Source organism: Rhinolophus ferrumequinum, chromosome 19, assembly GCF_004115265.2.
Source record: "Rhinolophus ferrumequinum isolate MPI-CBG mRhiFer1 chromosome 19, mRhiFer1_v1.p, whole genome shotgun sequence".
In the NCBI taxonomy this organism is placed as follows: domain Eukaryota; kingdom Metazoa; phylum Chordata; class Mammalia; order Chiroptera; family Rhinolophidae; genus Rhinolophus; species Rhinolophus ferrumequinum.
Genome location: NC_046302.1, coordinates 49190971 through 49205219, shown reverse-complemented (window position 1 = coordinate 49205219; position 14249 = coordinate 49190971). Strand labels below are relative to the sequence as shown.

Here is a 14249-nt window from a genome sequence, read left to right as displayed (position 1 = left end):
TTTCATAAAGTGGTGCTCTGATTAACAACCAAATAAAGTAAACATAGAAAGCCTGGATTAAAAATGAAATGATAGATAAATCAAGGGGATTCGAGTATAGAGTTTATAAATGTATTCATTGATTGTCTCCAGCTATCCTAAAGTGCATGCTAGGATCTTCTGAAATGAAGAATGTTTTATTCTTTTTTTTGTTTTTCTCCATTAAATTTGGGCCTCAGGCAATACCTGTAGAAATGCTTTGGGGGGAAAAAAAGCAAAAAGCCCCTTGCTTCCCCCTTTGTATTCCCATTTCTTTCTTTCTCATCCTGTCGTTTCCAAGGCTGCTGCTACCTCTTCTGGGACTTCAGTGGCTCTGGTGGGGCCCAGGTTTTCCCTCCAAAATCCAATTCCTTGTTTTCCCCTGCTCAGAACAGAAGCATGAACAAGGAGAGAAATCATTCCTTTCTGACTGGTTTTCTGACAGCAAAAATTAGACTCACCTCGCTGTCAAGTAGCATACCACTAGTTACAGTTGTTCTCTAGGTGAGCCCTCCTATCCAATTCATTGTCATAGTCAATTTCAGTATTCAGTGTCCTGATAATTTATCTTTCTCTTTGGCATTTCTTACCTTGCCGACATACAAAGGATCCGTTCCAGTGTACTCTTCCAGAACAAAAAACTGGTTCCAAACCCAGCTCCTCTTTGTCCGCGAGTGTGACAGTGGCTTGTCTGACAGGAGCGCTTCTAATCTGCCTGGTGGTGTAGGTGTGCCCGAGAGAACGGTTGTCACAAGGTCCATCAGTCCCCAGAAGTACAAGGACATGGCAAGTCCAAGCCAGCTCTTTGCATTGCTCATTCTACCAGAAGTCCACGTGGGATTGCCAGGTTTTCAGAAAGTGAAGTATAGGGTGAAGCCACTGAATCTTGAGTATTTTACAAATAATAATAATAAAAAAAAGTGATGCAGTTTATTGGATACTTATGCTTCCCAAATGAGGTCCTGATTCCAGTCAATCTGCTTGAAGTTGACTTCCTGTCAAGTTAAGGAAAACACAGAGTAATGATGTCAAAGTTTTTCCTGTGGGCTTTTAGCAAGTTTTCAAGAAATGTCAGTAAATATTCAGTTTTCTACTCAACAAATGAAAGAGTCTGATATGTTACTGCTTTAGAACTGTTTGAGTAATAAATAATATTTTGATAAAAAGAGGACAGTTTTTCTTTCTATAATCAATTCCAAACCTTTGGATATGGATTTGAGTGGGAATAAAACTAATGAATAAATTTCTCCTCATTGGAAATGTAGCTGGAGGGTTATGCTGTATTATTGATTGGCTGGAACTAATAGTGTGCTCTTTGAAATATTTATGGTCAGACAGCCTCCTAAACTCTTAAAAATGGCATTCATTTCCAAAATTTACAGCTAATAACTAATATTTTCATTAACCCAACTGCTTTTCTTGGCTCGTTAAAAAACCAAAAGCAGAATCTAACTATCTTTGTTTGCTACTCACAATTATCTTGTGTCTGTCCCATTATTAATAATGTTAGGAATCTTGGACTTCATTTGTAAGCAGCCATGGATCACTTCTGACTGTAATCATTCTCGGAGCTCACGGTGGAATCGAGCTCCACACGCGTGGCTCTGAGGAATTGATGGGGGCTGCGAATGTGACCTTTCTAGGATTTGAATGGTCAGTTAATCATTCGATCGTTCACAGGAGACTGTAGAGTGCTGTTCGTCACGTGCCGCTGTGGGCATGCTAAGAGAGTCTAGTCAACACGTTTTTTTTCCTGATCTGAAAGACTCATTTAGGCAAAGGGGTGTTGACTTCTACCCCAGGGACCCCTGTTCATCGGTCAAACAACTTTTGTTCTATGAAGTCAGGTTAGTGGGTGACCTCACTCCTGTGCTGTGACCTCATCAACCTTTTCTCCGGCTGGGTTTAATGAGGTGGCATAGCACTTAAGCCACTCTGTCAAAAACAACCAAAATACCTTCTGTGGGCTTAATATTTTCAGTGCTAATGTGGAGAACTGCTGTCATCTTCTTAGAACATGTGTGTATTTGGGGCTTTCAGGGCCATGCAACTAAATGGTGCTCCGTTTCTACAGGTGGTTTCACATGCAGCATTGATGCCAGCTCATTACCACCTTCCACCTGTCACCATCAGCACGAAAAAGCCGAGGGAGACTCTAGAATTTCTGTACCAGAATGGGAGGCTGTGCCTCTGAGTTCTAGCTCTAAAGGCAGGTTGATTGTTAAGTAAAAGTAAGCCAAGTGCACCTTCCTTCGGGTGACGTGTTTGTTAATACAGAACACTGGCATACGAGAAGGTAGGTTACCAGGTGTTAGCGGTCCTCTCTCTCTTTGCACCAGTAGACAGAAACGCAGCTCGTGCCTTTCTGATCTCTATCTAAGGGGAGACGGTCTGGAAGAAGGAACCTTAACCCAGAGATGAGTTAATGAAAACGATTGGTGAGAAATGGCTATGCTGTTGTAGGGATCTAGAAGATGGACCAGAGGGCTTTACCAAAAATAAAGCTATTGCCAGAATACTGTGATTGGTAACCGCCAAGGGAATATTCCGTATGTGGTGAGACACAAACCTATCTGTCATTTCCCCAGAGCACCAGACTAAGAATCAGTCACACTGGCTCCTGGTTCTGTCCTCATTACCTCTGACTTGTTCACGTCGATGAACTTTTGTTCCACTTCTGTTAAGTAGGGAACAATAGTTCTTCTCCCATCTACCCGACAGGACAGCCGTGAGGATGCTTGGGGATGAGACAGGCGGAAGTGCTCTGTAAATGAGTACGGTGCCAGCTGATATTTGAACAGCCACATAAGGAGACCTGGGTCGTGTGTAAAACGTAGGAAGCTGAGCCTGAGCATATTTTCTGGGCATTTTTGGACGACAATTCTGAAAGGGCTTCGTGTGTGTGTGTGTGTGTGTGTGTGTGTATAATTTCACAGATCTCTACATCTGTGACAAGTACTGTTGGGCAATAGAGTCTGGCCCAGCCTTATTCTGTAATAAGCAAACATTGTTTCTCCATATGAGGAAATTGAACAAAGGACCAGCTATTAGAAAACTTTATAGAACATAGAAAATTCTTTTTTGGGGTTTCATTTATTAAAGATAGAACTCAATATATGTACTCTAATATATTTCCTTGAATGTCTGTGTTTCATATTGTACATTTTGCCCAAGAATTATTTTCTCTGGCTAATTTTAGCATCTTGCTTTGGATTTGAAGTATGCAGATGCATGTGTGTGGGTGGGGTGTGCAGATGTCCCTATCTTGCTTCTAGTGGCTAAATTTTATGAACAGAATGAGAGTTGAGAGAATTTTGAGGGATTTCAAATACTGTCCCTTATAGTCTTCCATCTCTTACAAACTGGACACTCATTCTTGCCAGCTGAAACCCCCATATTTACTTCTAAGTGTGATCTGAAGAGCTCAAGAAAAAAAGGCAGTTTGGGAATCTTTGTGATGAGTATTTTGTAGGCAGATTGGTTGCTTTCATCTCTCTCTCAGGCCCACTTTGACCGCATGAACTCTAGTGCAAAGCCCTCACGTTCTTCCCTTTCATTGAACACATACAGAAGTGGCTTCTGGATGTTTAGGAGTGTGGAGTCCTTGGCGATCCTGTGAAAGCTCTGGTGACCCATGTGCCCCTCTTACAGACCTGAAGACCTGCATCCCGTAGTGCCTGTCAACTTTCTGTGTTAAATGACTTCGTAGTGACAGTTGATGAAAAACACTTTATGCCTGCTTTCTTGTGGCACAGTGCATGAAAAATACTTCCTGCCCAACTTTTTAGAAAGTAAAATCTTGGGTATACAATGTTATATTGTTCTTTTCACAATCAGAGCTGTTTTTATACAAGTGAAGGGAAAATCAGTTCTCTCAGAAATATTAACCAGTTTGCAATTATCATAAATACGGTTCTCATATTCATGTTTTTCCCTGTGGGATAAGAATAGCAATGATGTGTTTGAAGGTGGGCTAATTTCTGTTGTTCTTAGAAAGGAAGAGGCTCATGTATGTGTATTTGTATATACAGATCTATTTTGAAGACCACATACCCCACACAAAGACCACATTAGTGGAAATTGACTTCTGTGTTAAATGAGTCTTTTCCCCCATCCTGCCTAAAGAAAGCAAATAGCTTGGTAATGAACACAGTAGGAAGAAATTAAAGTTGTACATAAACTGTGCTCTCAGTGAATTGTTTATTTTGTTACTTGAATTCGTTGTGATATTTAAAATGTAGGTGGAAGGATGGTTACTTCGTTCTTTGTAAAATGAACTGGGCTTTTATGGTCTCCCTCTGATTTCTTTCTTCGTGATTTCCATTTTCCTGAGCTTTTCATGGTTAATGGCAGTACAACTCAGTGAGCTCAAACGACATCTGTGTAGGAGCAGAAGGTTGGTTGCCTCTGCCAGTGACTCCCTATGAAGGAGGGGCTATTAATTTTCTCGCGCGGCCTCCTGCCGTGACAGAGGTAAACGTAGACACTGGTGTCGTGGTTTCAGGCAGCTAAACTCCGTAAGCTGTCACCTTTATTTACAGAAAGAGCCTCCCAAGTGCACTTAAGAAGAAAGAGGAAACTTTGTGAAGATCCTGGCTGTTACCGTGAAACATGACAGTGGACTGTGAGATGCATCAACAGTGAATTGGAACACGACTCAGCGTCGATGTTATCCCACCTCTCCAGCAAGAGTCTCTCTCGAGAAATACAAACACATTTCCTTAGGAGCCAGAATTCTTCAGTACAGAGTACAGAACCCATAGAGAACAACACAGGTGGTGTGGGTATAAATTGGAGTGAACAATTCATAGCATGACGATACCTTTGAATATGTACCGTTCACACACAGCAAGATTCCCATTGTGGAATTCCATAGGAAAATATCTCCAGTGTTTTTGTAAAACTTGCAACATCCCTGAATCTGGATGTGTTTGTTTGGGCTACTGATCAAAGCCTACCACAAGGGATCTGTTTTGGAAAGGGTGTATAGTATGGCTTTCTATGCTGAAAGATGAGACAGTTCTCTGTTTTCATTTACTACAGACTTTCCGTATCATGACTAGAAGCTCCATCTCTGTTCTGTGGCCATCAGCTCACCAGCCTACTCAAAGCCATCTGTCTATGGAGGTGACCAGTGCTCAGCAGAGCCAGAAGAGGTTATCCAGGTACCAGATTTCCTACATTTGGGTTATGCTGTCACTTTTCCTCCCCTGCCCCACACCTCACCTGCCTGGTGACAATTGCCTTCCACCCCCAAAATTCACATCTCTGAAAGGGATATATCTTAAAATCAGTGTGCACATTTAACGTGGTCAGATTTCCTTCCCCCACCCCTCAAAGAAGCTGTAAAATAAATGTGTGACTGGAATTGAGGAATTAGGGTATTATCTTCTTGTTTTAATTGAACAGAAGAAAAACAAAGAATACTTAATTTCAATGGAGATTTCTTAGACAAGGTGGTTGTCACTTTTGCTTATTCTAATTTTGCTTATTTATATTCCTGTGAATTCCAAGCTCCTCAGAAACTGTGGAAATCCTGAGCCTGAAGGTTCACCTCTTAACAGTGCTCCTTAAGCTATTATTAAACTCTGAAATCTTCCCTTTCTTAGCACTCCTTTTTGTTCTCCTTTTCCTTCCCACAACCAAACTGGCTTATGAGAGGGGGTGCTGTTTTTGAGATTCAAAAATGGAACTGTGGGTTTGAGTGGTTGGAGGGAGGTAAGAGGGTGGTTTAATTGAAGAGTTTGGGAACAATATCTGGTATTATATAAGCGTAGAGGGGGGTGTGTGTGTCCACGTGTGGGTGAGAGGAGTAGAACAAAACATTGGAAGAAAGCTTGAATTATGTAATTAAGAGCTGGCTTAGAAAAACCTGATTGGTCCCACAATAAAACCTGCTGTGTGTGTCCTGTATATACGCTGACCCTCTAGCTATAAATTCCCTAGCTTGTGTCACAAATAAAGGAATTTCCACTTCAGAAATCCTTTCTCTAGAGTTCACGCCCAATTCCTCTCTGCTTTTCATTCTCATTATAATCAATTTTTCCAGTTGAGGGTACCCAGTCTTTCTTTCCATATCCTCCAAGAATGGGAAATAGATTCTTGCTGATCCTTTCACACACAGTATCTAGTAAATGTTTTAATCCTAAAGGAGTCAGGAAGTTTTTGACCTACTTTATCCTTCTTCCTGTTTTCTCTTTTAATCAAGCAAATGAGACTGCAGTTCAGTCCATGGACAGTTTCTATGTACAGGTAGTTAGATAAGAATGATGAATTTTGATTTTTCGGAGTTGCCTTACATGCTCACTAATTTCTAATCTTATGTGATATTTATATGACATTTTAATTGCATTAAATTTGTGCTTCATTTCAAAAAAGCATGTCCTTTAAATGTAATTTTTTGGCTAAAGTTTTTAATGAGAACTTGCAAATAATTGCTACTCAGTGTTTTCTCTTACCACGTTGCCTTTGTACAGAAATGTAGGAAGGCGGGACAATTCTGTAGTATTTGGACCATGAAGATTAACCCATAGGAAGAAGAGCTTTTGGCAAACATTTGCTATCTAAAATCAAGACTTAATGTCTTAATTTGGTAAATATTTGAGTATTAGCTATGTTTAACTTAAAAGTGGTTTGTGAAGCCAAACAAAATTGAGTTTCAGTTTTAGCCCTACCACTTCTTGTCTGTGCAGTCTTGAGCAAGAGATGTAATTGTTTCAGTCTGTCATCTACAAACTGGAGGTAATTATAGACTCTCACAGGCTGTCAGAATTAAGTGAGGAAATAGATATGAAGCTCTTAGCACGGTATTTGGCAGGTGGTGAAAGCCTTGTGTTCGGAAAGTTATAGGTGATTAATTGGTGTTAGTTCCTTTTCTCGCCTTCAAGGATCTTACAGTTTACTGGCAGTGGTACTACCATTAATACTAGTAGTAGAAATAGCAGTAGGAGTAGGCGTTGGCATATGTACCCTTGCTAGCAGTGCTGGTAGTGCTGTAGCAGTGCGGGAGTAACAAGTAATTGCTACTTAGCATGGAGTGCTTACTCTGTGCCAGGCTGTGTGAAGGAATTTACATTTACATTGTCATTTAATCTTTACAAGAGGTCTATGAAAGGTATTCATTTCCCATTTCACAAAGAAATGGACTAATGGTAGTATGCTGGAATGGGCTCCTCCAGCTCTCCTGAGAGACGATTTGCGCATCTCTGCCCAAGTCCTTGAAATTGGCAGTGGTGTGAATATTTACACCACAGCAATTGGCAAACGTTACATAACAAGTAAGTGGATGAACTGGGATTGTTCCCCAGGAGTGACTCTGCAGCATGTGCTTCGCACATGACTGAGTGTAACACGGATCTCTTTGTGATATGGGTGCAGATGCAGGTGCAAAGGGCCTGTCTGGCTTCATCCCGGAGAGTGATGAGATGATGCAGAAAATACAGGCCTCAACGGCTAGGAGCTTTGAATACTGCTGTCCTGAAGTGTTTTGAATGTATTCAGTTGTTCACCGCGAGCAGTTAAGGTGTCTGAGCATGTGGACACACCTGGTAGTGTGGCTGGACAGGAGTGCGGTGGGGGGTGGGGGTGGGGGTGGGGAGAATCAGCTGAGAGTCACACTGGTGAGGAGAACTTACCAGGGCTCCTGGGGGTGGAAAGATTGCTGAGATGTCTGAAGTCTTTCGAGAAAGCAGAGTCTCCAACATTTGCAAACTGAATAGCTATAAAGGAAGGTGAGTGTGGGTTGGGGAGGAAAGGTGAAACAATGACAAGGAAACTTCTGTGCCTAGGTTACTGCAGGAAGTTGGGAGGAGGCAGTAAATTGTGAGGCAATAAATTCGCTTTTAGACTTAGGGATAAAAAATTCATCCTTCTGTGCCTGATTATTAAAAGAGGCAAGGCAGGAACTTTCCTTCTCTTTTTAGTCCAAAACTTCAAAGGAGCTTTGGGCATAAAGAATGTGAGTTCCTTCCTCTCCCTTACAGCGATTCTCCCCGCCCTGAGCACACACACTGAATCCAGGCTCGCTGGCTGATGCTGGCTGACGCTGGCTGATGCTGGCTGACCAGGGCTGACCGGGGCTGACTTGGGGAAATTGATCTGATCTTCACTCAGCTAGCGACTGTTTGACCTCAGATACTGTTCCTTTTACCCAGCCCCGGCCTCACCTTGGAGCCTGGGGTATTTTGTCTTTCATTCTAGTAATGTATAAGGAATGTACACAGAGCAGACACTGGGTAGATAATCTGTTCAAGGAAAAGAAAACTCCTGGTAAAACAAAACAAAACAAAAATCTCATTGATACTTATTCTGTTAAAGGAAAAATAGAAACTTATCTTCTAATACAGGCTTTCAAAAAAAAAATCTCTTTTTTGGAGAATGGCGCCTAATTTGGAATCAGAACATCTTGGTTTAAGACTATTTCCAGTTCTGCCACTCGATGTGTGACACTGGGCATTTGCTTAACCTTTCTGAGCCTCAACTGTGCAGATAATAATCTCCTTTACAGGATTATCATTGGTTATCATGACCTAATACTACAGATTAAGTTCTGCTTTATTTTTACTTCCTATGTGTTTCCCTTTTCCTCTCTCTTCTCAAAGCGTTTTTTGCATTTCCTGCCATGGTTCTTCATTATTCAGTTCTAATTGTTGTCTCTTTCCCAAGATGTACGCTCCTTGAAGACACAAATAGTGTGTTTTGTCTATGTATCCTTGATACCTAGTGCACTGTTTGTCACATACTTAGTACTTAGTAAATAGTAAATGAGTGCCAATGTATTTGTAAACTGTAAAAACGTCATTTAACAGGTTGATATTGTTATATAATACTTTCTGCTTTTAAGCTTTTACTTTGATTGAATTAATATTTTTCCATACTGAAATACTTTTTCTTACCAGCAACATATTAAGAGGCAAGGATAATCAAACAGCATAAAGGCAACAAAAGTCAAGAAAGCAGTGAGTCTTTACAAATGATATTTTTGTTCTTGGATAGCAAATATGATAAACCCTTACATGGCAGAAGGGCTCCGGATCTCGGTGAGAGATGCTTGGAAACCTTACGAGGGAGTTAGGGTTTGAAAAATTACGGTGGCCTAAAATTATGTGATTTTTTTTTTTAGTTGTTCAGTTAAAGGGATATGATTTGGAAGTTACCTCTGGTGGTTTAGCTTTTTATCTCCTTAATTGGGGGAAGGAGGCTGATATGAAAAGATCTTTTTTTCTCTAATTCTTTTCAAGATAACCGCCATCTGTTCCTTTGATAATCTCCTTTCTTGAACTTGGATCCTTTTTATGAGTTCAATCCTTACCATATGACTATATTTACATATCCTTTAAAATTTTTTTTTATTTTATCATATTTCAATGATAGTTTAGCTATGTATATAAGTCTATGATGAAAATTGCTCCACTGTCTTCTGGAAGCCAGTATTGCTATTGAGAAATTAATTCGATGTATTTTAGCGAAATGATAGAGCAAAGTAAGAAAAAGATAATGGGGATTTAACATAGGAGAGTGGCAATGAGAAGCCCCGGAATAAACTTGTATACCAGGCTTGACTGCAGAAGTCAGGCTAGGGGAGGCAGGGTTCCTCTCCACCCCCCAAGGAAACTGATATTAGAATGTTTGAGAAATTCTTGCAATATTTGGAAAAATTATTGGTAGGCATGAGACAGTTCTTTCTGAGCATTTGAAAATAAACAAAACAGTGACATACATAGAGAAGAGGAGAAAGAAAAAGACTAAGGAATCGTTAACACAGAAAAAATATGTTCCAGAGAAAAGGAATTAAAATCTTAATGTACAACTTTGCTTGATAGTAAGTAACATTCATTCATAAGGTAAACATTGACTATTCTTTTAGTGATAATTGAAATATAACTATGTTGAGAAGGTGAGTGGGCGAGAATATGTTTAGAGAGAACTAGATCCTCAACTATCCTGCTAGGAAGTCAACGGCTAATGTCTAGAACAGATATTTCAAGAAGTATCTGTGTAAGCAGATTACTTAGAAATACATTGGCAAATACTTGAAGAAACAGCTTCTGGGATTGCCTTCAGCGATTAGATTTTGGGGTTGCAGCAAGGGATTGGGTTTTCTTTTATTATGTCTTCCAGTACCATGTTTTGTTTATTTTTGACCAATGCTAATATTTTACTTTCAATAAAGTTAAAACTGATTAAACATTCACAAGAACATTTTAAAATAAACGAAAAATTGAAATAGAACAGAAAGCCTCCAATAAGACCTAATGAGTATATTTTATATTTTGGGGGACTCTTTTTCTTTTTAACTGTTAAATATTTCTGAGATCCGAATGGACCTTACAACAATCAATATTATTAAGTCCTTATATTATTAGCACTTAATGTATTAGTGCTTCTTCTCCCCACTCCTCAACCAAAACTTGCAATCATTTTCTTTCTGGTGTCTTTTAAGTGTGGTTTCATAGGATCAAGGAAGTGGAAAACTTTTAGTATAGGGTTTTTCAAAACTCTACTCTTCTAGGTGCTAGAAGTTCTGCAGCCCTTTCAAGGTAAAATTCTTAGACTCTGCTCTCCTCTTATTTCCCCCTTTCTTTATTACTGTTTTCCCCCTTTTAAGATCCACCTTAATCTGTGTTATATATTTGGCAAGGCAGACTTCAGTAAGTTGTTAAGTGTGGGTGGCAAAAGGCGATGTTCCTGTTCTTTACCATCCACCTCCATTCTTTAATCATTGAGAGTCAAATGGAAAAAGTTAAACCATGCAAATTAGTAGAACACATAGAAAAATAAAATAAATACTAAGGGAAGATGTAGATGAATATTAATTGTATAGTACTGGGTTGAAGAAGCCTTCCCAAAGTTTTATCAAAGGTAGTGAAGGAAAATGTTGATAGATTGAGCTAAATGATTACTAAAAATTATTATATTTTTACATATAACAATTAGGCAACATTCATAAGAAATCAGTCTCATTATTCTTAACATACTATGGTATCTTTTTGTTCATTGTTAAAAAGCATGATCATTCCAACAGAAAATGATCAAATGATAATAAGAGAAATTCATAAAAGAAATAAAATTACCTATGATATACGATAATCATTTTACTTTCACAATTAGCTGAAGAATACAAGCTATTTCTAACCTATTAAATTGCAGAACATTAAAAAGGAAGCTAACATGAGAATGTAGGGAACAGGACATTCTCATATACTTCAGATAGGAGTGTAGGTTGACAAGAGCTTTCTTGAAAGCAATTTTGCAATGTGTGGCATGCCTTTAAAATACGTAATTCGTCTTAAGAAATAATTATGGTATATACTTTATTTGATTTAAATGTATTTATAGTTATTGTAGTATTCCTATTTTTTAACTTTACAAAGCTGTTTGTTGCACAGAATTTAAACTGCTCATTTCATCAGATAAAAAACTAGAGGTGTACAACGGCTTACATTTTTAAAATAGATCATCCGTTTTATTCCCCTCGTTTCATAAAAACAGTGTAAATACAAGCAATTTGTACATCTTGCTGGTGAATTGACATAATGCTCTAGTTCCCAGATCTTTTGATTTCCTCATCCTCTCCAGTTAGTCTGTTCTGTTTTGACCACTGGATTCTTATTGTAGCAAAAAACTAGACTAATCCAGATTTCCAGCAATAGATGATTTGAAAAATTATGATATACCCATGCAAAGGAATAGCATGCAACTCTCTCTTTGAAGGAGGATCAAGAATTGATTTTAACACCATTCTCAAAAGGCCATTTATTATCACCTCCTTCACTCATTGTTGCCACACAGCCTTCAGTTGGAGAAACAGAGAATTTAGCCACTTCAGAAAGTGGGAAATCTATAATCATCTCAAAATGAACTAACACAGTGAGTTATGTTACGTTAGAATGAGCTGATCCTAGACTGGTGTTGTCCATTATCTATACATCCCAGTTACCTTTTATAGGAGGTGGTTGTAGAAGACAGCCTAGAAGTCTGAGACGCAGTATTTTCTCTCCGGGTACTGCTGTCTTGGATCTCCCCCCACAGGTCATGCCCAGCCATATGCACACGACAAGGATGGTTTTGTGATCAATAGAAGGCAGCGGCAACCTGCCTCCAATATGTCGTAGTGATGCAGTTGTGGGGCTGGGACTGCTTAAATGTTCTCATGTTTCTGGACTGTTTTTATTCCCTCATGGTTCTTCAGTAGTGTTCTCTAGCTCAGTAACTGGAACCACCTTTTAAGCAAGTGTATGTGGTGGTCTTAACTGGACCCTGAACAGAGTCCCCCTCCCCCCTACAAGTCTCGTCCAATTAGCCTCTGGTAGAATTATTGCCCGTATACTTCTTTCTTTTCTCTTTGGAGGAGTTCTGCCATGTTAACGAGGGATTTATGAAAAAAGATTCCCAAATAACCCAAGACAAACTGGTCCAAAACTAAGTCCTTCCAGGCAACGTGGAGCTGTCCTGGGTCCCAGAAGGGACCAGTGGCTAACCAGGGGTGAGTACTGTTCTTAGTCCAGGATCTTTTCGTCACTTTGGGCTCCTCCAAATCCAGTCAGTTTTGGTGTCAAGCTCACCAGCGAGACAGGCCTGGATCAAGGGGCACAAATGTCCCACTCATTGAGCGATGGGAGTCCCATCCGCCACACCTCCACCATTTGAACTTGTCATGGCACATTTGGGCACTAATTCCTGTTTTCTGCTAGCTATTGACATGAAACAAATTACCTCAAAATGTAGAGGCTCAGAACAGCAATTATTAGTTTCTGTGGGTTAGGAATTTGGATGTGTATTGCCTGGGTGGCTCTGGAGTGGGGTTTTTCAGGCAGTTGCAGTCAGACTGGGACGGGGGGGCTGCTGGGACAGCTCTGTCCCTTTGCATGGTCTCATTGTATCCTTTATGTATGATTTCTGTGGGGACTAATTTGGGCTTCCTCATAGCATGGTGGCCTCCATGAGGGCAGCTGGACTGCACACGTGGTCAGGGCTCCAGCGTGAGTGTTCCTGTTCTCGAACTAGAAGCTACATAACCTTTTATAACTTAGCCCAGAATCTCCTCAACTTCACTTTTGCCACATTCAGTTGGTTGCGAGCCACTCACAAGTTCACACACACAAGGGGAAAGGAATTAGACTCTGCCTGTTGATGGGCAGTGGCTGGGCTCCAGGAGAGCCTGTGCAGTGGGAGATACTATTGTGGCTATCTTTAGTCTGCCAGACACGGGCTATCAACCAAGCCATCCGGGGCAGCTGAGTTCACTGTGGAAGGATTTGTGTAATCTCAGAGTAACAAAGGACCAATACCTGTCAGGGATGAAAAGGCAAGTTTTTGTGTTTAGAAAAGGGATGAGAGAAATCGTTCTTCTTTGGTTTAAAAAGACACAGAACAAGTTCTTTCCGAATGGCCTAATTTCCGTTTATGTTGTGACAGAGATGGTGTATCTAAAGGAGGGAGTTCTATATAAGCTACACATACAAAACTTTTGATTACGCCTAATTGGCACAACGAATGAGAAAATACAGTTCTATCTGTTCAGTACTGAGTGACTAGAGAATTGTTATCAATGGATCACTTTCAACTTTAGTGCAGTAAGCGATATTTTATAGGAATAAGTTCTGTATCAAGTGTTTAATATTCATTCATAATTTTATGATCACAAGAAAGCAATGATCACAAAGCATTGAGATTTTAACAAAGTGGAACAAATTAAAGTGATGGTGATAAAGGGTGTGGCTTGGCTTTAGATACATGGCTCTTCGGAGAAGTATTAGAATATAAACAGAGCAATAAAATAAGAGCTACTAGTATCTGGAAATGAGAACTCACTGAACAAATTTAAGATTGGTGGGTCATAGTGGACATCATTTCCTTCCCGTTTGACTCCTCATCTTTTTCTTTGTTGGGTCTCTTGCTCTGCCTACTCTAGCCTGGGGAATAAATGGCACTGCTAGCCATCATACAAGTAGAAACCCAGAAGTCACTGTAAGATTCCTTCTGTCCCACACCCCCGTATCTGGTTACTTAAACCTGTCCAATTCTACCAATTCTACCTTCCAGGTCTTTCTCGAATTTCTCTTTGCCCTCCATTCCTCCTGCCCTTGGCATAGTTCCAGTGTTTTAAATTTCATACCTTTACCACTGCAGCAGCTTCCTAACTGGTGTTCCTGTTCTAACCTGTTTTCTTTTTATCAGCCAGACGGATCTTATCTTATCAGGCCACTCACCTGCTAAAAGGTCTTTAATGG

The 14249-nt window shown here is 40.0% G+C and overlaps 1 protein-coding gene across 6 annotated transcripts in view; it reads right to left on the bottom strand.

The window, feature by feature from the left end:
• Window positions 1-14249, bottom strand: part of CDH20 (cadherin 20) — a 183810-nt gene that overhangs the window by 44500 nt on the left and 125061 nt on the right. For 5 of the 6 annotated variants that reach the window (XM_033087785.1, XM_033087790.1, XM_033087791.1 and 2 more), the window contains one exon: window positions 609-1013. In XM_033087785.1, the coding sequence (XP_032943676.1) occupies window positions 609-836 (228 nt within the window). In that variant the 5' untranslated portion in view covers window positions 837-1013. Of the gene's footprint in view, window positions 1-608; window positions 1014-2657; window positions 2756-14249 lie in introns of all 6 variants that reach the window. The other variant, XM_033087786.1, reaches the window with a different exon arrangement.